The 22,160-nt window shown below is 33.1% G+C and overlaps 2 protein-coding genes and 1 pseudogene across 4 annotated transcripts; all 3 read right to left on the bottom strand.

The window, feature by feature from the left end:
• Nucleotides 1-1,545: 1,545 nt before the first annotated feature.
• On the bottom strand, nucleotides 1,546-8,519 carry LOC134244367 (tripartite motif-containing protein 2-like). 3 transcript variants are annotated; one of them, XM_062726648.1, is made up of 2 exons: nucleotides 8,386-8,502; nucleotides 1,546-3,524 (listed from the first exon to the last, which is right to left on the bottom strand). In XM_062726648.1, the coding sequence occupies exon 2, from the start codon at nucleotides 3,515-3,517 to the stop codon at nucleotides 1,859-1,861; it is 1,659 nt and encodes a 552-aa protein (XP_062582632.1). In that variant the 5' UTR covers nucleotides 3,518-3,524; nucleotides 8,386-8,502; the 3' UTR covers nucleotides 1,546-1,858. The 3 variants fall into 3 exon arrangements, 2 of the variants coding, with proteins under 2 accessions (XP_062582632.1, XP_062582631.1); XM_062726647.1 differs by lacking the exon at nucleotides 8,386-8,502 and adding an exon at nucleotides 5,465-5,565; XR_009987212.1 differs by lacking the exon at nucleotides 1,546-3,524 and adding an exon at nucleotides 6,410-7,365 and having other exon boundaries at nucleotides 8,386-8,519.
• Nucleotides 8,520-11,239: 2,720 nt separating this feature from the next.
• LOC134244368 (uncharacterized) lies at nucleotides 11,240-13,531 on the bottom strand (annotated as a pseudogene).
• A 4,335-nt stretch (nucleotides 13,532-17,866) lies between these two features.
• On the bottom strand, nucleotides 17,867-20,331 carry LOC134244366 (cell surface hyaluronidase-like; the record flags this gene model as incomplete). Its single annotated transcript, XM_062726646.1, has 7 exons — nucleotides 17,867-17,932; nucleotides 18,488-18,665; nucleotides 18,798-18,977; nucleotides 19,248-19,333; nucleotides 19,533-19,745; nucleotides 19,903-20,083; nucleotides 20,200-20,331. Coding segments are annotated over 7 exons (1,036 nt in total), but the record flags the coding sequence as incomplete, so codon positions are not given.
• Nucleotides 20,332-22,160: the final 1,829 nt, after the last annotated feature.

Here is a 22,160-nt window from a genome sequence, read left to right as displayed (position 1 = left end):
AGATTAGTGCTGAAAGTGTAATATAAACTTTACAAAAATATATCAAGCCTGGTTAATTTTATTAGAAAACGAAAAATGGTAAAAAAAAAAAATCAGAAAATCTCATAGGCTGATTGTAAGCATTTTGCTATTCCTCCTAAAATTCACCTTAACTATACATGATTTTAACATCAAAATAAGGGGACCAGAATGCTTAATCTTTGACGCATTATATCTCAAAAGTATAAAACATTTTGATAACTTATATAGAACAAAAGTTGTTTAAAATAATGTATTGAACAATATCTAACCTTTCAAAATTTGCTAAACGTCCCCATTAAGGAGTTGAAGGGATGGTCCTCAACTCAAATATTTATTATTCACTATCTTGTGAACCGTAAAAGAATCTCTGAAATGTTGTTGAATAAAAAAGTTTACAATTATATGGGCTTATAAGTGATATCATTAAAAGGGGATTGCTCCTCAAGTCCAGGGTTTAGAGGGGTAAACGTCTGTAATCAATAACGCTTTAACGTGCAGTGTTTTTTAAATTATATTACTGGACAGAAATAGTTAATCGTTATTATACTGTTCAACTATCATTAATATTTGATTGAAAATCTCATATAATCCTATGATCGAGAATTGGACGATCCCTTCCTTGCTTTCAAAGGGAACAATCTTATTATTATTATTATCATTATATAAATATTATTATTATATTGCCAAAAAATGAAAGAAATAAGTGGTATGCACACAAATAAAGAAACCAGTGGTACTTGGTTCCGATTTTGAGTTTCTATGCTATATTATATATTTTCTATATTTGATGTACATGTTATCATTGAAACTCATTAAATATTTTTGGATCGCTACTTGATTGATTGATTGATTGTATATTGTTTAACGTCCCTCTCGAGAATTTTTCACTCATATGGAGACGCCACCACTTGCCGGTGGAGAGCTGCAAATTTTTTCCTATACTCGGCACTAAGGGCCATTGAGCAGGGAGGGATCTTTTTCGGTCCATCACCTACTGCGACACAGGACCTCGGTTTATACGGTCTCATCCGAAGGACCGATCTCCACGTCCCACAGTGGGATTCGAACCCGCGACGTAAGGATTGACTCCTTACTTCGCGACTCTAGAGCAGGATCGCTACTTGTATTAGGGAAGAAAATACGTGAACATGAATTGCAATATTCAACACTTTTTATGTATGCAATATTCAACATTTTTTATGTATGCAATATGAACGCAAATGGTCAGTGAAGATGTACAAGGATGTTTTTGCATTCTCCTAAATATGAATAATTTGATTTTAACAGGTAAGTTTAAATTATATCTTTAAATTGCATGAAAATCACCATATCAAAAACAAGCAAAAGTAAAGTTAACGATCTTAAGCTTCAATTCTTTTTTTAAAATATCAATCATAATATCTTTACTTTTTTGCGATCTGTCTTAAAGATTGGTGCAGGTATAGAATTCATTTTTAGACCATTACTAAAGTATTATTCCCCGTATATTTCCTTCCATGAAAAATATTTACTTTGTTTTTTAAGCAGTGATTTATTAAAGTGAAATATTTACATGTTACACCCAAGCAATTAACAATACTCAGTTCGAAAATCAAGCTTTTTAACAAGCCCAAGCTCCAAGTTAAAGGTAAAAAATAAGCCCAAAATAATGTATATAATAAAAAATACATATAAATTCCTGTTTCTCATTCCTGTCTCCTTTGGTCAAATATTCGAGTATGTCACCCAGGTATGTGATATATGTATAATGTTAGTAGAAATTTAAAGATAATAACGATGTACTGAAGCCACAAGTCTAACTACATGCTTATTGCATACATGTGAATGCGGGGTAATGTTACTTTAGGTATTGAATTTTCTTTACTTTTCCACCAGTATTCTCAGCAATATATAAGTCATCATTTTTGTTTACATATATTCCATAAGGATTCTTCAGGTTACAATTGCCTATGAAACCGAGGAATTGTCCATCTTTGTCTAGGATGTGAATACAATTGTTAGCTTCATCTGCTGTAAGGATCTGACATTGACTGTCTGTTGTTATCCCAATGGGTTGAAATGGTTTGGTATTGTTGGTACATGGATGACCGGTGTATCGAAATCGGAGTTTTCCAGCTTTGTTGACCACTACCACAGCATTAGCACCAGAGTCAGCCAAACAGATATTTAGGTTTCTGTTCTCAGTAATGTACTTCATTTTGTTATTTCCTGAATATAAAGGTTTACCTTCGTTATCAAACTGGATTGTTTGTTTCATTGTGCAACCTGAAAAACGGACAACTTTTGATTGTGTGAAGTCATCACTGCACATGGTAACCAGGAGATCACCGGACGAAGTGATACACAATTGTTTAGGAACCCAATTTTTTAGCCTTATCATCTCTTCTTTCTCTTCATTTATCGTTTTATTCAATGTCCTTGATTTCCCATCCGAGTACAACAGGTCACCATCTCGTGTCAAAGCTATATCAAAAGGTGCAGCATCTGATTCGGTTTTCACAGTTTTTATAAGTGAGCCTCCAGAGTCAAAGCATTTCATATCACTATTGTTGCGTGCATTTGTCCAGATTTCTCCTTCATTTTGACAGGTAACGCTTTGGAGATTTTCAAACCCAGTATCTATAGACGTGATAAGCTTTGGCTCCCTCAGCAGTTCTTTTGCACTTAATTTTTTGAGTTTATATCCATTTTCGTCCTTTGTTATCGATAATGGCGTCAGAGATCCAAACAACTCGTTCAGTTGTTTTGTATTAATTGTTTGAGGACTGAATGTTGGCAGTGTCACTTGAAATTTTGGAGGGAAATTACTTAATTCTTTATTTTTAGAGCTGTATTCGATGAACATGGACACGTAATTTGATTTTTCGATTCTATTTACTTTTAGCAAAGTTTCCTGAATAAGATTTTGCTTCTGTTTCATTTCATCCAAGTGATTTTTTAGAATGTTTGTGTGTTTGATTTTAATTGCTTCGATTTCCATTTTCATTTTATCTACAATGTTATTAATTTCTCTGTGCCATTCTTCTCCATGTTTGGACAACACAAATGAAAGTTTTTCATATTCTTTATCCAAGTTAGCTATTTCGGATTCTAAGCCAGTTGCTATTTCTTCGAAGGTTGGTGAAATGATGTGAGCTAATTCGTCAATATCTTTTTCAATAGCTTCTCTCTTAGAAATATAAATATCGGTAAGAACTGAAATGGGATGCCCCTTGTGTGTATCAGCCACTGTTGTACAAAAAGAGCAGAGACAGGTGTTACATTTTTTGCAATGAAATTCACAGCTTTTTCCTTTATGTGTTGCACATCTAGGATAAATCGATATTGTGTCTCTCTGTTCATATGCAACGATTCTATGATTGTCATAGTTATCAGAGACGTGTTTTCCTATACAATTTATGCACAAATTAACATGACAAAAATCACAGTGCATTTGCACTTTAGCGTCCTTGCAAATATCACATCGGACATCTTGGGCACTGTTGCTGGAAGCCATTTTGAATCTAAAATTTAAGATAAAATAGTATTGAAAACATGTACTAAAAATGATTTGTTTCATTAATTTCTCCCTAAATGTCTTTAGATACATTTGAATTAAATGTAATTAACATAAAGAACTCAGTGCATAATTATTTTTGTACGCAAGGGGAAAAGTATTGAGATATTGAAGCCTACATCCATTCTCCATTTACTTAATTGAAAAACAGTTCATAATCGGCTAATTTTATTCGGCGCATCGGCGCGTCGGCGCGCTCGCGCAACAGATTTTGTAAATAAAATTTATCGCTTATACAATATTTGTCAGCATCAGGCTCGATATTTCACTCGATATTTCTATACTTATCAAAGTACTGAAAGTACCGATAGGAGTTGATTTTGACGATTTCCATAAAATTTAATGTTTGATACTTTGTTCACAACTTTTTCAAATTATGTTCATTTATGCTCCATAAGAAAGATGTGAGAATTAAATAAAAAAAGATTCTGCAGAGTCAAAAAGGTAAGGTTGTTTTGATCACCATAACCTTAGAATGATATGCCAAAAAAGTAAGACTTTTCCTCTGTTCTATTATTTTCAATAAATTTCAAAGTATTTTTCTGACCTAAAGTTTGTTTAAAAGGGCTATTAATAGCAAAAACATTTCTGTAACTAAAGTTACTCCCCATCTAATAAAGACAAGTTAATCTTTAGTAGTATTATTTTCAAAAGTAACAAGGCATCTTGTTCAAACACTTATACCAATGTATGGTAGCTTATTGCCATGAAAATCAAGCTTTTGAAAGGAGGTTAAACTCTAGAGTATAGGGTCATAATGTAATACTGGTAAATTTAATTTGCTACATTGGCGTCGGAAGCAAATTGAAAGGGGGGTTAGGTGAAAGAAAAAAAAATAAATTTCGAACCTGAAAAATCTTAGTAAGAACCCCCCCCCCCAAAAAAAAAAACAAAGGTAAAATGTGTCTATTGTCCAAACAAGAAAATCCTATTTCGTGATGGGTGAGGGGGCGAACTTCTTTCAGTACCATTTTTTTTTCAAACATTACCACTTACACTACCACTTACCCTTCTTCTAGGACTACACTGCCTTGCCTGATGAGAGTTGGGGGAAGGGGGGGGGGGACTAAATGAACCTACGCCCCAATGTTGAATACCTATATGATGTCCATCTTTATAAGCCCCCCCCCCTCCCCCCGATTCCGATGCCTATGTGTTCTGCATAAAGTTGATTTATAAAAACAAAAGCACTAAATGTTTTTTAATGCTATATAGTTAAAGTTTGGAGATATAACTATCAATATATAATATGCAGTAAATCTCGGATTGCACTTGCACAAATCGTGGTTAGACATGCATGGATCAAAGAGGATCCAGATCCCTGGAAATTTCTTTTTTTTTTTTAAATTGACATACTAAAATTACTAAAGCTATGTCTCAAATCCTTTTCCCCTTCCGATTGCAGCCACCACCTCCTAAAAAAATTTTCTGGATCCACCTAACCAAAAAAATACAATCGGGCTCGGGTGTCGACTTGAATATAGCCGATAATGCTTAAATTATGAATAAAATCGCTGTCATTTGAGTGTTTTAATGCAGGGAGAAAATACTTGTGTGATATTGGGATGAGATGGACGCGCTGGCGCGCCGAATACAATTAACCTCATAATCCCTTAAATTATGAGATGTACTATGAACCGTAATGGTTTCATGTGAAAACGAAACCAAGCTGGTATATCATGTTTCAGTGATCACGGTGTTTTATTTTCTTTCTAGCATTAACTGTTGTGTTTTACATTTTTATATTATTCCAGATAAACACCTTAGTTCATAAACTTCAACCTAAGTTTCAGAAGACAAAACACCTGTTCATTTTCTATGAATTAATCACAAATAAGTTTATTATTCTTTGCTTTGTCCTGTTAAAATAGTAACATATGTACTTACGTCTGTGGTTAGTTAATTTCATTCAGATAAAGCAGTTCTCTGTAAAAGAAAAAAAATCAAAATCCAGTTTCATTTCTGTTATCTAAAAATGTGTATAAAAAGGACCTCGGATTTGAGGTCAATAAACATGTACACTTCCTGGTATTACGTCATTCACAGTTATCTCTCTTATGTTCTATACCTATTATTTACAGAAATGTCGACTCGGTTCATAAGAAAGTTGCGAATAAGATAATAGTTTTTTTTTTTTACTAGATTTATACCATACACGGGCCTTTTGATTTTAAGCTTAGTCAAAACATTCTAAGCATTTATTTAAACGTAATCAACGCTTCATCATCTATGTACCGAATTAGCTATGGATTTTTTTAATTAATAGTTGTAAAAAAGTTTTATTTACAGTGCTTGCAGGTCTGAATATATAATACGATGTATGTACTTTTTTCTAATATATGAAATGCCAATTTTTAAAACTAAAATAAAGCCCAGACATTATCACATGATCACACAATATCTAGGAAACTTCTCTGTACAGTTGATAACTCTATATATTGCCTTTTTTATTGTTGTGGTAAGTAATAAGTAAGTTACGACGTTTTTCAGCACTTTATCAGTACTGACAGTAAAAAGGCAAGCAATTGTGATTTTTGCAGTAAAGACAATACAATGTCTTATGTGGGTTCATTTCCGGCTAAGTATAGTACTTTTCTTGTAATGTGTCCAAAGACTTTTAAGCTGTAATGGGTGTAATTTTTCAAGATTCATCATATATCATATCAATATATCGTGGTGTATTCAATGACTGTTTTCATTTATCTCTTTTTGTATTTATTCTCTGTTTTTTTAGTATATTGTGTACGTTTTAATTGGTGTACATCACAAACGAAAATTGTTTCTGAATTGATTACTTTATTGTTTTATTTCTAGAGGAAGATTTGAACTGTTGTTGCGTGCATTTGTCCAGATTTCTTCTTCATTATGACAGGTAACGCTTTGGAGATTTTCAAGCCCAGTATCTATAGAAGTAATGAGCTTTGGCTCCATTAGCAATTCTTTGGCACTTAATTTCCTTGGTTTGTATCCATTTTCTTCCTTTGCTATGGATAATGGTTTCAGAGATCCAAACAACTCATTCAGTTGTTTTGTATTAATTGTTTGAGGACTGAATGTTGGCAGTGTCACTTGAACTTTGGGAGGGAATTTACTGCATTCTTTGTTTACAGAGCTGTATTCGATGAACATGGACACATAATTTGTTTTATTCGATTTTATTTAGGTTTAGCAAAGTTTTTTGAATAAGATTTTGCTTCTGTTTGATTTCATCCAAGTGTTGTTTAAGAATGTTTTTATGTTTTGTTTTATTCGCCTCAATTTCTGCTTTCAGTATGTCTACAATGTTATTAATTTCTCTGTGCCATTCCTCGCCATGTTTTGACAAAACCGTTGTTATTTTTTCATATTTTCCATCCAGGTTGGCTATTTTGAATTCTAAGCCAGTTGCTATTTCTTCGTAGGTTGGTAGGATGATGAGTTCTAATTCATCAATATCTTTTTCAACAGCTTCTCTCTTTAGATTATAAATATCAGGAAGAGTTGAAATGGGATGCCCCTTGTGAGTATCAGACATTGTTGTACAAAGGGAGCAGAGGGAGGTGTTACATTTCTCGCATTAAAATTCACAGCTTTTTGTTTTATGTGTTGTACATGTAGGATAAATCGACATAGTGTTTCTCTGTTCATATGCAACGACTCTATGTTTATCATAATCATCTGAAACGTGTTTTCCTATACAAATAATGCACAAATTAATATGACAGAAATCACAGTGCATTTGTACTTTAGCGTTCTTGCAAATATCACATCGGACATCTTGCGCACTGTTAGCTGAATCCATGTTGAATCTAAAATATGAGGTATGATCATCATTACATTTATAATCAAAGTACTCAGAAGAACAGAGAGCCGGGCTCATTTACAGAGTAGAATGGATTTCTTATATGAATCACGTTTATATTCTGATGAAAAAATTATTTTAAAACTATCAATATAAATGATAAGACACTGACAGTGAGTTTTTCAATCCTAATACCACGGTCCGAATTTGTCAAAATCGGAATTAATCTGGTGTCGCAGCTGAATGTAAACAAACAGGCCAGTCTGGTTCCCTCTCCTGCTTTACCTCGTATGTGTAGAGAACTACGGTAACACTGATTATCAAAAATCCTTACGCTAATGAACTATGTTCTTTGACTTATGAAGTTTTCGAAGTCATTACTACTAATGTTTATTTTATAAAGATAAAACTTCGTTTTATTTTTGTTGCTTTATTAAGCATTTGTATTATCTCAAAAGCGGTTGAGAGTAAGAACTATATTTTTTGCACGTATCTTTAAAATGGCGACTATGGGGTCAACATCCTGCCTTGAACAGGATCACATAAGCCGGCAATTGCTCTTTGAGCAATAAGCCCGGCTAAAAAGTGAGTTTTATTTTTTTAATTTAAATTATGTCTATAGATCTATAGATAAAAAAAATAAAGTACTCGATCAGTAAATAATTCATTCTCTATGCAAAGGAAAAAAAATATTGAAACATACTTTCAGTCTCTATTTACTTACTTTTTGTAAAAGCGTTCATATAATCCTATTATTTTGATATGTACTAAGAAACGTTTAATGTGAAAACGAAAGTAAATTGGTATATTAAAAACTCAGTTAACACAACATTTGTTCTTTCTAGCATTAACTGCTGTACATGTGTTTTTACATACTTGTATTATTACGGAAAAACAGCCTTTATACTTCATTAATTTCAAACTATGTTTTAAAGGACAGATCACCTTCATATTTTCTCTGAATTTATCTCTAATAAGTTCATTATTCTTTTCTTTGTCCTGTTAAAATAGTTACACATGTACTTACGTCTGTGATTAATTTTCTTCACTCAGTTCTCTATATAAAAAATCAGTTTCATTTCTGTATCTGTGCAAGAAAAATTCTGAAAACGGTGGCCTCGGTTTTGAGGTCAATAAACAAGTACACTTCCTGCTGTTACGTCATTTAGAGTTATCTTTCTTATGTTCTATACACTATTATTATATACCGGGACGCAAAAAAAAAACAAATTTTCTCTGTTATTTAAAAAAAATTGCACACAAGTACAAAAGTATTTTCACTAGGGTTTTCCCTGCAGGAGCATTTGACTTGAAGTTTTGTCAAAACATTTTAAATATTTATTAAAACCTAATTAACACATTATCACTTTTATTAATTGCATGTCTGGAAATATAACGTGTACTTTTTTCTAAAATATGAAATGCCAATTTTCTAAATTAAAGTTATAACGCACATGCATTATCACACCATTGCACAATCTCTAGGAAACTTTTCTTAACATTTGAGGACTCAATTGTCTAATTTTTTGTTGGGGTAGTAAAATGGATCAGTAAATTTCGACGTTTATAACTATCAACACTTTATCAGTACTGACAGTCAAAAGACCAGTAATTGCCTTTTTGCAGTAAAGACAGTACAATGTCTTTTGTAGTTTCGTTTCTGGCTAAGTATTAATAGTTTTTTTTCATGTAATATTTCTTAAGACTTTTAGCTGTAATGGATGTAATTTTTCAAGATTCATCATATCGTAATAAGTTAAATATGTATATCTGGCAAATATTATTAGCATACAAGTATGCGTAATTTTGGAATGAGAGAAACAATGGATATCGTGTTGTATTCAATGACTGTATTCATTTATCTCTTTGTGGGTATTAATTCTATGTTTTCTAAACTTGTGTATTGTGAAGGTTTTAATTGGTGTACCTCACAAACATGTAGTTAATTGATTAAATTCTCATTTGATTACTTTGTTGTTTTATTTCCATTGGAAGAACCATTCACGGTAGCTCAGTCGGTGGAGCGCTCGCTCCGTGATCGGGAGGTCATGAGTTTGTATCTCGGTCGCGACTGACCCAGTCGATAAAATGGGTAGCAACTCTTCCTTTGCCATGCGCTCGGGACTTTGAAGTGAAAGTTGCGGGTCCTTCGGATGAGACCTTAAAAACCGAAGCCCCGTGTCAGCGGCAGGCGTTGGCACGATAAAGATCCCTCTCTGTTCAATGGCCCTGAGTGCCGAGTAAAGGTCAAAATTTGAAGCCCTTCACCGGCATACGGTGACGTCTCCATATGAGTGAAAAATTCTCGAGAGGGACGTTAAACAATATACAATCAATCAATCAATCCAGGGGAAGGTTTTTTTATAATAAAAAAAATACATTTGAACTAAATCGCTGTTTTATTTGAGACTGTTTCTATATATACTTTGTGGATGTTTACATTTAAGTATATATGAATGACTGTTAATCTTACATAAAAAAGTGTTTTACATCATAATTTAATAATAATAATAAATTTAAATTTGAAATTTCAAAGTGCTTGTATATTTTTGAACCCGATTTAAAATCATTTTATGCATGCATATAGACTGTAACAGTACGCCTTCGTGGCTAAGAATATGACATCATTATAATTTGTAAGCACAAGTTATGGATATGACGTAAAATAAAAAAATATTTGACAGGAGTCCACGAACTTTTCGAGAGACCCTCGTATATGTTTCAAACCACAAGGAATATTCTTTTTCACGACTAAATAAAGCAAAACCTTTTTTCATGATCAGTCACCTTCGTCGAGCACCTTCTTGATTAACATCGAAGAAAAATGAAGAAAATTAGTCTTAATTACAACACTTTATTGAAAAAATTAATGTCTTTCAATATATTTGTTCTCTTGTTGGTTTTGATTTTAGAAAAATGAATTAGGTTTCAGGAATCAGCTCTTGGATGTACTCAGCTCTGGAGTTAGATTGATACACTGTACCATGGCCGAGATCAAAAGAGCAGTATGAAATTCTAAATTACCTGTATATACTTTACTTATTTTTATCATTTTTTTTTTGACAGATACTTTCTTTTCTTTTTTATTTCAAAAATTGTATACATCCTCTAACAGTGCATGCGTCCATGATATTAGCCCTTCTCCAAATCAACATACTTACCCTTACCCTCATCAACATCCATCACAATAACTTCTCAACATGCCTTACATAAATCTTTATCGACTTGGCAATACATAGAGAATAATACAAACCCTTTTCCATATCACATCCTGTCTCAGCGCGAGACATCAATATCAGCTAGAGGGCCGAAGGCCCGAGGGCTGATATTGGTCGAGGGTTGATTCAGGATGTGATATGGAAAAGGGTATGTATTAATATGTTTATTACATATTTAGTAATAAAATACAGCATACATTAAGTCGAGAAGAAAATTAGTAAATAATCATGCATGAACATCTTACATACATGTACATGGTATATTGTCTCAAACGATTTGGGTTTGTTTCTACTCCTATTTCAATGCACTCTATCCGTAATTTGAAAATAATCTATTAAATGTATTTGTAAATTAAGATTAACCTTATTTTCAAAAAGTTAAAATTAATAGAATATGAACCCACTAAGAATTGTGTATGATCACAGGTACTGTTTTGTGGTTTAATTTACTAAGGGTGTGATATTGACGTCACAGTAGCCGTATCAGCCCTGCAGGGCTGATATGGATTTGCAGGGCTGATATAGGTTATCAGCCCCGCAAATCCATATCAGCATTACAGGGCTGATACGGCTAATGTGACGTCAGCCATATCGCATATGCAGAAAACTTGTATTTATTACTTAATACATCAATACATCGATCGCTTTCAACATGACATATCTAATTTTATCAACAAAGCTTACATCAATCTTAATGATCATGGTTTTCGTCAATCTTTTTTTTCAACATGGTTTACATCAACCTTTATTAACATGACAAAACATCAACCTTTATCAATTAGACAATACATCAATGTTTATCAACATGGTTTCATCAATCTTGATAAACATGTTTAAATCCACCTTTATCAACATGGCTTACATCAATCTTAATGAACATGGCTTAGGTCAAACTTTATCAACATGGCTTATTGGTCGATATAGCTTGACTTGGATTTGTTGCAGGATAAACAAAATCCATGGTTACTGCTTCAAATGTAAGTGATATTCGGATTACTTGACGGAGAAAAAAAGGAAGGTTATTTTGGGCGCAATGACTTTCCATTCTATTTGTTTCGTTGAATTGATATAAAGCGTTGTTTGTATTTGTAATACACCAACCATTTCTGTCTATAGTATACAAAAAAATTCTCTTGATTTATTTATAAAAGTACTTATAGGAAAGTAACATTTATTTCAATATTGCATGCCATAGATATACTTTATAAAGTACTTTTATTTAGCTTTGTTATTTTTGCTTCAGGTATTGAATCTTCTTAACAAGCCCACTATCATACTCGGCAACAAAGAGAAAGTCGTTCCTATCTACACATAATCCAGTAGGATTCTTTAGATCACAGCAATCTATTAAAATGAGGAATTCTCCATCGCTGTCCAAGATGTAGATAGAGTCATTATGATAATTTGACGTAAGGATTTGACTCTGACTATCTGTTGTTATCCCGAAAGGTTTAAAAAGTTGGGGTTTAGATGAAAAACAAAAACCAGTGTATCTAAAGCGGAAATTTCCAGTGTGGTTGACCACAACTACAGCACACGCATTAAAGTCAGCCACACAGATATCTAGATTTCTGTTCTCAGTGATACACTTTATGGAGTCTGTTCCTGAGTATAGAGCTTTACCATCATCGTCAAACCGGATTGTTTGTTTCTCTTGTGAGCCAGAATAACGGGCAACTCTGGATTGTGTTTTGTCATTGCTGTACATGGTAACCAGAAGATCACCAGAAGATGTCACGCAGAGATTGTTAGGTATCCAGCCCTGTAGTCTGAGAAGTTCCTCCGTCTGTCCACTCCTAACTCTATTTACAGTCCTTGTTGTCCCTGTGGAGTATAAAAGATCCCCATCTCCAGTAGCTGAAATATCATTTTACCAATTTCCGGATTTCGTTTTGATTGTATTCATAACTGTACCTTGAATGTGAAAGCATTTCATATCGGTAGATCTGGTGTCGAATGCATTTATCCAAATTTTTCCATCACTGAGACATGTTATAGAGCGAAGATTTTTAGTCCAAGTATTTATATAGGTACTAAGCTTTGGATCTGAAAGAAAATGTTCAGTTGATGTATCTGGTTTCCTGGCTTTATATCGTATCGCTTCTCTTATTATGGATAACGGTGTCAAAGATCCAAACAACTCGTAAAGTTGTTCTGTATCTATTGTTTTTTGACAGAGGCTTGGTGGTGATACATAGACTTTTGGAGGAAGTTTATTGAATTCTTCGTTTTTTGATCTGTACTCCATTGCCATGCTTACTTTGTTTGATTCTTCAATTCCTAGGAGGTTGAGCCGTGTTTGTTTAATTTGAATTTGTATTTGTTTAATTTCATCTAAATCTTTTTTAAGGATACTCAAATGCTTGATTTTTATCTCCTTAATTTCGTCTTTCATTTTGTTGCCAATACTGGTAATTTTTCTTCTTCATGACCTGACACTGATGTTGTAAGTTTTACATACTCTTCGTCTAAGTTATTTATCCGAGTTTCTAGGTCAGTTGCTATTTCCTCATAGCAAGGGGAAATGATGTTTTCTAATTCTTCTGTATCTTTACCAATTTTTCTCTCTTTGAAATATAGATATCCAAAAGAGTTGAAATGGAATGTCCCTTATGTGTATCAGCCATAGTTGTACACAAAGAGCAAACAGAGATGTTGCATTTTTTGCAATGAAATTCGCAGCTTTTTGTTTCATGTGTTTTGCATTTAGGATAAATCAAGGTTGATTTTCTTTGCTTGAATGGAACAACTTTATGTTTGTCATAGTCATCAGAAATATGTGTTCCTATACAAGAAATGCACAGATTGACATGACAGAAATCACAGTGCATCTCCACAATAGCGATCTCACATAAATCACAGCGGATGACATCTTGGGCACTGTTTGTCGGATCCATATAGAATCTAGAATTTAAATGATATAACGTTACAAATATAAGTGGGATAACACCTGTTCCGCCGAACGATATGTTAGCTGAATGATACTAAATAGTAATCTAATCTGTGACATCGATTATATTGAAATATGTTCTATTCGTATAATGAATATAACTTATTCTCTCAATAACATGAATAATGAAAAGATAAATATACGTCTATCATACTATCATATTTCAAACAAAAATTATATTTCATTGCGGATCCATTTATTTAGTCTTTTTTAAAACACGGAATATCTATGTTTCACTTTTTCGGAAATTATTTTATGGGGTCAAATCCTGGCTTGGTTTCGAGGGGTGTTTCCAGTGCTACTAGATTTCATCTTTCAAAAACGTCAAACAATGCAAATCGTCTCAAAAATGTTTTCCGCCAAATCTCAGGTCAGGCGGTCTCTATATATATGGCGATCATATAGAAACAAAGGCAGGAGGAAGCTTATGGGGCATCATGTTTTTGAGGAATAGTAGAAGTTAAACCCTTAGTTCATTAATCTGTATTTAAAAACGCTCTAATGTTCTATAACTTTTAATGTCCAACAAACTAATTAAAAATCAATGAAACCTTCCCTCTGAAAGTACTTTTAAACTTTTTTACCCAGTATATAATAATTTTCTTTAATTGCTAACTTTCTTTAAGATCGATTGAAAGATTTTATGGTTTTTTTTTAATATTATAATACATTTACAAACTCTTGAACTCAAAAAATCAATTCAGACAAGGTTTGTCAGAAAATACACCCTCTTCCAGTTCTACATGCTAATTGCGACCCTGCATCGGTAAACATTTGATTTTTTTAATCTTGAAAAAATAAATATAATATTAAAAAATAATTATCAAAAAATTATCAAAATCCCTAGGGCAGAAATAATTATACTCGGCCTCGTTAAGTGACGAGAGTTTGACGTCAAAAAAAGTCCTGTTGCCTTAGGAAGCAAACGATAGTTTGTGGATGCATATTACATAAAATCGCTGTTTAATTGTTGGGTTTTTTTACTTTCAAGTAAGGTGTTGCTATTTTAAGCAATCATGTTGCTATGCACCGCAAAGGATTATTGGGAGTTTGGAATATTTTTTTACGTGGTACGATAAAAATTTCTTTCCGTTCCTACACGTTGTCTATTGAGCTCGCAAGGATAGCGGCGCTTTGCGCCGCCTCGCTACGCTCGCTATAAATAATCCGTACATTAATTTAGAATTAATATACAGATTTATTTACTGTACACGTACTTTTTTCCACGGGGTCATAATTCCGCGGAATCTCAATTTCTGTTTAATTCGCGGGTAGAAAATTACTTTTCTAGATAGTCACTATATGCCTTACCTTTATATTAAGTACGCTTGGAAAAATTTCCATTTACATAGCGTAAATTAATACCACGCGGAAAAAAGTACTTCTACAGTATTTATGTCTGCAATTACCTTAGTTTGTACCTCAATAACATATTTCACAGTCAAAAACAAGTGTTTTATTTTTCCCTGTTTGTGTGTGTTTAATATGTTCTTTCTACTATATGTAGGTAATTGTTTATTGCCGTGAGAGTTTGCTTTTTCCTACTCAACTCTGTGTCCGTTTTTATCCTTAACAGGGAAATTATTGTAAGTTCCTATAAACCAGTTCTATATTAAAATCTTTAGTAGATTGTGGGGTAGGTCTAAGGATCACTGCATTATAAATAGGGATCTGACCTATAGGACCGGGCTTGGTTTTTTTCTCTACAAATAGCTTGTCAATTTCCGTTCTGATTAATGACATTAAGCCGAATACATTTAACAATTTGTTTTTCCTAAATCTTTATTTCAGTGAGTAGAGGTAGAAGAAACCTTTTCATTGATTTTCTGAGTTTGTTATCTTTAAATGTAACATTGATATTTGTCTTTACTTCTCATTGCGCATAATGGTAATGTCTATTGTCTCTGTAATTCTTTATGTCTAGATTATTTATCCGTGGATATAATAAAAAAAATGTCATTAATGTGTGCAAATTATATAGGCCTAAATGAAATCCAAGGAAGTACAGTTACTGATATATGTAGTCAAAATCAATGTGATTAAATTCTAAGGAATATATACAATATTGAAATTCGTTGCAGCTCAATGCTGTCAAGAATACCTGTATCAAATAACACAGAGTGAGTTAAGGCCGGTATACACGGTAAGATTATTATTATAAAATTTGTATTATAATACAAAATCTTACTGTGTATACACTCTAAATACAGTGTATCATAAGATTTTTCTAATCTTATATAACTGTATTAAGAATAGAGCAATGCTCTATTTCCTAATACAAGTCTTAACTCACCTTTCACTTTCAACCAATTAAATGTACTCACATTGGGGGTCATCCTATTTAAAAAATTACTAAATAAAGCACATGGTAAAAAATAATGGTCGACTTTTCGAGTTAAGATATCGAAAAACTCGTAGTTTAATGGGAAGGGCAAGAGGACTTGTGGAATATATCAAGCTGTAGCTACCACAAAAAAGATGCTAGAAGCAGAGCTTATTATTATAATTTTTATTATTTTGACAGAGAGAGAAATATGACAGGAGAAAACACGTGGGAATAATAGTTTATTTACAATCTTGTAAGATGTGTATTAGCGTGTGTACAAGAAAGTAATATAATACAAAAGTATTATAATACTTGTATTATACTACAAATTTCATCGAGTATACCGGCCTTTACTCTTGTCCTAGGAAAAAGTGTGCTTATAGTGAGGTTTGTTCCGCCTGACTGACAACTGTACATATGATTGTTACAATTTGACATCTCTTTAGTTTTCCTTGTATCAAGAATGGACATGCATAAATTATAGATAATTGAAGGAAAATACATAAGTCTATTAAAAAAAAATAAATTGTCTTTGAAAAGGCGAAATTGAAAACTTTAAAAGTGTCGTGCCAGGTGGATTCGAACCCGCGACTTTAAAAAGAAGCACTTCATGGAGTAAAACCAACTCACATATCAACTGAGCTAGTCTGTCTATGACAACATTTGGTATAAATTTGAAGCAGATTTTCAAAATCAGGTTTCCTTATTTTTTGTAGGTTTTTTGAGAATTTCGACCCCTAAAAAAATCCTATCTTAAATCATTCCTTACATTATAACCTATTAAAATATCACAATTTTATTTAGGGGCAGGCCTGCCCTGAAGGACTTCTAGGCCAAAATTCATGCAAAAATCAACACTTTATCGGACAAAATGGTGTTTCAGCCAACTTTGAAGGTTTATTGTAAAGTTGTAAATAATAAATTTTAGGTATAAAATACAAATTTGAAAAATTTAGACAAATGTACGATAGAAAATAACAAATAAAGATTAATATTAAAATGTAACTTTTTCCGGGAAATTGTTCTCTCCTATAGGTCAATTCTTTTGTCGAAGCGAATACATCCAAATTTGTCCGGTTTTAATTGCCTTAAATCCATGTTTTCGTTTTACATATAATTTTGTGATCGTAAAGAATTCATAGTTGATATCTTTTGACATTTTTTCCAAATCCCAGATGTACATAGTATATCCCTTTTTATCTATATATATTTAAAAAAGTGAAAACACACAGCATACATGTAAAGAATAAAATGTTATATTTCTATAATGCTTCTGCATCTTCTTTTCAGTTTGTAAAAACAATGTAAAATACAAGCATTCCAAATCTTAGAATTATGATTTGAAACAGAAGATATAACTAACATGTTCTATTTCAAATAATTTTATTTTAATTACATTTCAGAGAGAGCATTCATTACATAGTAGTATGGGGTTATTTCTTCTTTTAATCACGGGACGAGCCAGCACCCCAGGACTAAAACAAAAATAAAATTAAACAAGTTCAATTTTCAAACCTTCAAATACTTTTATGCAGGAATATGTATTTTATTCTTAGATAATAATTTATTTATTCATTATATTTTTTAAGAATTTTATTGAAAAATTAAGGTCCATAGAAAATTTAAGAAAATATTAAAAGTACATTCACAAAACTGATTTTTTTAAATTTTAAAACTTGAGTGTTAGTTTAAGGACAGATCATACAAACAAAAAATTGATGCCCGGATTAGTATATATTTTTTGACCTAATTTCATTGCAAATGATGAAAATAATAAATTTCTTGAATATGAAGAAGTTGTAAACCTTCTGTGGTGTTCAAAATTTTGCCCTTCTGAAACCATCCTTATTATTCTTTACAAATATTTTTCGCTTCAAATTCCATTTTTGTGCAACTTTGAATAAAAAATTAAAACCTACGCGGTGAAACTTATTCATTTTATTTATTTAAACATGAACCAAGTTGTTATTTTCAAAAATTTTGACAAAAGTGTGTTTGTATCATCTGTCCTTAATCAAATAACAGTACTCACGGTAGGGGGATAAAGATCACTTGTTGGTAAGGCAGTAATTTCGGTCTCCTTAAAATAGAAATCAAAAACTTTGTTTGTCTCTCACAGTTAAATCGAAATTATATATGATATACTTATAGTCATTCTTATGTGTATATAAGTATAACTTTCATTTATAAATAAAAGAGATCTTTTTATATAATTAACCGATTAATCAGTCGGAACTCTTTACAGTCAACTGATTGGCAATTCTGTATTCGACTGTCATCCTAAATTCTTCTGCGTGAAAAAGATTGATTGGTTGTGTGTTGTTTAACGTCTCTCTCGAGAATTTTCTTTTATATGGAGGCGCCACCACTTGCCGGTGGAGAGCTACAAATTTCGTCCTATGCTCGGCACTTAAAGTCATTGAGCAGTGAAGGATCTTTTTTCGTGCCAACGCCTACTGCGACACGGGACTTCAGTTTATAAAGTCTCATCCGAAGGATAGGTCTCCACGTCCCACAGTGGAATTAGAAACCGCGAGGTAAGGATGGACTTCCTTCCACTCTAGAGCAGACGCGCTAACCTATGCGCCACGCAGTCGACTGCGTGAAAAAGGAACGTCTGACAAATAATACATACGGGGGAGGAGTCACGTGATTCTTGCTTGTATTTCTCGAACGCTCGGGAGGTGCAGTCCGAATCGGAGGAATCTCCTCCAGTTATCTTCACCATCACAATAGGGCATCGATCATCAAGACAATCCTGCACATCTGAGGTGACGTATTCCCTTGCATGAATCATATTGAAAAATAGAACCCTGACAAAAAAATCGTAGAAATTATGTGTAAAAACTGTTTTCTGAAATGTATATATATTCCAAAAGCTAAGAATCTGAGTTATTCGAATATTAAGGATAATTATTGAGCTTCAAATTGTATAAATTTATTACCCAACATCTGAATCTAGAAAGTAATTGTTCGCATTTGTACTGGAGTCAAGGTCATCGATAGTTGTCATGGACTCTCCTTTTACCCATGTGTCCCAATTACTCGTTGATGTGAGATTTTGTACTTTTATACTTATTGTAGCATCCCTGGGAACACAGAGCCCAATCCGTGCAGTTTTTGTTCTAAAATATGAAACATTCAAAAGTTAATTCAGTTGAATGGAAAGGAGAACATCCAACATACAAAAAGAAGCAGGATATATATATAAATATATTTTTTTAAAAACCCTTGTAGACATATTCGGAATTTATATTTAAAAAAAAACACAGAAAAAACAATACTAACTTAGTGAAACCAAGTCCTTTAAAGGCAACCGATGAAGGCATTTTGCTAAATAACCATATCCTTCTCCCAAAATGGCCATGAATGGAGCATTTTTCTTTGCGTCTGACTCAATTGGGTTATCTGGAAGGTCGTCCCGATAAATGGAGACGTCATTAGCTACTCCGTTAACTTTATAATTCCACGACAGACGTACCTATCATTGACAAAATGGATAATAATGTCTTTCAGTAATAAGAATAAAGTATGTTTTTTCCTCCTTATATACTATACATTTAATGACAAATTCTTCAACAATTCAAGGGAATGTTTACTTTCAAATTTAAAAAAATGTCCTTTATTCACTCAACTAGATAAACTTCTTTAATTCCTATAATAAAGAATCAGATAATTACTTGACCGAAGGTATTTGTACACGCCATCATTTTCCAGTTGGACCTCTGGTAACAATTTGAGGTCGAATGGAATGGAAGATCCTTAACAATCTGAGATCCGGCGGAAAACACGGACCCATCAGAATCCCGAAAGGTTCCGATCAAATCACCGTCCAGTCCAGAGAAGCCATTGTCTGTAGCGTTCCCATCGAATACTCGGTTACCCTCGGATGGCTTTGAAAACAATATTTGATCATAGTTTTTTACTTATTTCTATAACTAAGTATTTTACAGTTTGATGGAATATAAATGCTACTTCTTTTAAAATCTAATATCTTTGTAAAAACAACATTATAGATTTTATCCAAACAAAGTCAGTTATAAAGCTTACATCTGAGAAGCCAAATTTGATTCTGCTGACAGCGCTTATAGGGGAACTATGACCAGCGTTATCCCGTTGAAAACCAAGAGCACCAGATCTATAATTATCCGTATCCTCAAAGTCTCCGAAAAACGTGTCATCGACAAAAACAGGGCCATGATAAAACACAAACCCTTGGCGAGGTTGGTCACTAAATTTTAAAACAGTTTTCAATGTATTAAATCATAGTTTAAATGAACAAAGATTTATATAATTAAAAATACTGGTCCCAAAACAATTTTTTGCAAAGTATAGTTATGTACTCACGCAAACTCTAATGGGACAGATCTTGGATAAGTTTTGGACGATCCCCCATTGGTAATCACTGTAGGGGACCCAGTGTTTGGGGAATCCCCAATAAAAACGCTCTTTTCAATGTACTGATTCTGTTCGGAACTTCTGTAGAAATAGAAGGAAATGCAGGGTTATTGATTATGTTCCCCAAACGAAGTTGGGGAACATATTGTTTTTACTCTGTTTCTTATTATTATTATGTTCCCCAAACAGAGTTTGGGAACATATTGTTTTTACTCTGTTTCTTATTATTATTATGTTCCCCAAACGGAGTTTGGGAACATATTGTTTTTACTCTGTTTCTTATTATTATGTCGCCCCGAACGAAGTCGGGGACGACATATTGATATTGTACGCATGTTTTTTTTATCCAGGCTGTTTCTCGGAGATGGCTGGGACAATCTTCCTGAAACTTTCCTCAAAGGACGATCACTGGTTGTAGTTGTGCAGTGAGGTCGTTCAGTTCCAATATGTCTACCGTTGCCATGGAAACCTGTAAAAAGCGACAAATTTTGTCCGAGAGTGTTCTCTCTGGTCCCTTAAACGTTCGTCATGAAACTTTTCTTATTTTAAGGATTAGTATCTGTAGTTCTGCAACTCGTATTTAAAATTTTCATATAATCGATTATTGCCATGGAAACCAGGTGAAAGTAAAAATTCTTTAATTTCGATTTTCTCAATAACTACTCAGGCAATCGTTTTGAAACTTTCAATGTTTATTCCTTGCAATGTGTCAAAGTGATTTCTACTTTCAAAATAATTGTAATGAGTCGCTCACGGTTGCCATAGAAACGAAACAGAAAAAAAGATTCAGATGTACACATGTGTTCTCCAAGGTCTAGGTCAAAGGGTCAAAGTTCGTCGTATCCAATAAAAGTTCTTTTCACAAGGATTACATATTTGAAATACGAAAGCCCTAGTACTTACCGTTCAAACGTTATGGCTATTTACTATGTTCAAGACGACCCCCCCCCCCTTTTATTGAAGCACACAGCCAAGTAGAATACACAGATATAACATATACAACTTACAAGTAACTTTTTAAAATCTTCATTCATAAAATTCAGTTCCCGTCATGTGATATTTTGCCATCATTCATTCTCCTTCTGTTTTGTCTCTTGAATTTATAAATATTTTATTTTATCTATATAAAAAAAAATAACGATTGTCAGCTGCATTTATTATCATTTCGCGTTTTCTTGTATATCTATCACTTGTATATTATTCATTTCATTAGATAGTGCAAGTATAAATTAAAAAATTGGTACGTCATTTCCATAGTTTTTATTCATTCATAAATTCTTTGATCCGCTCCTGATGGTTCGCAAAGCCTTGATCACCACTGTATACAAAACATTCATCTCCCCGAAAATGTTCATGATTCCGCTAAACTGAGAAAGTTCACACATGATTTATCATCTCATAACACACATCAGCTCTCTGCAATGCAGAAATGCTCGAATTGATGGTGGCATGTCAGATTCGTTTTTCGGTAGAACCTCTAAAATGAAAGTGAAAGAGGGAAATTTCAGAGTTCCACACTGGCGTTACAATACACAAAATAATTCGGCTGATCTTCTTCATAAATTACATTTCCCAAGCTTTTATGATAGGAAAGATACTGCCAATTAACAAGTATGAGGCTCAGTTCAGTACATCTGCCAGATTTCGTTTATGCAAGTCTGCAAATTGAGGAACTTGTAATTTTCCTGCACTACTTTCTTCTCCTACCGATTCTAAAAATAATGAGAGGGATGTACCGAATTAAGGTCTTCCGTTTCCAATGGAAAGGACTGATATAACTCAAAGGTTTTCAAACTTAGCTTATGGACTTTTGTTTTAGTGATGATAAAAATGAAAGTCTTGTCTAATACGGGGCGACATATGCTATTGCTTGCAATAGCAGACTTTCTAGTTATTATTAGGGTCTTCCG

This window comes from Saccostrea cucullata, unplaced genomic scaffold (genome assembly GCF_032062105.1).
Source record: "Saccostrea cucullata isolate Sc308-1 unplaced genomic scaffold, CSIRO_AGI_Scuc_v1 ctg2350, whole genome shotgun sequence".
Taxonomy (NCBI): Eukaryota; Metazoa; Mollusca; class Bivalvia; order Ostreida; family Ostreidae; genus Saccostrea; species Saccostrea cuccullata.
The sequence above is the reverse complement of the archived record's forward strand: the minus strand, read 5'-3'. Positions and strand labels throughout refer to the sequence as shown.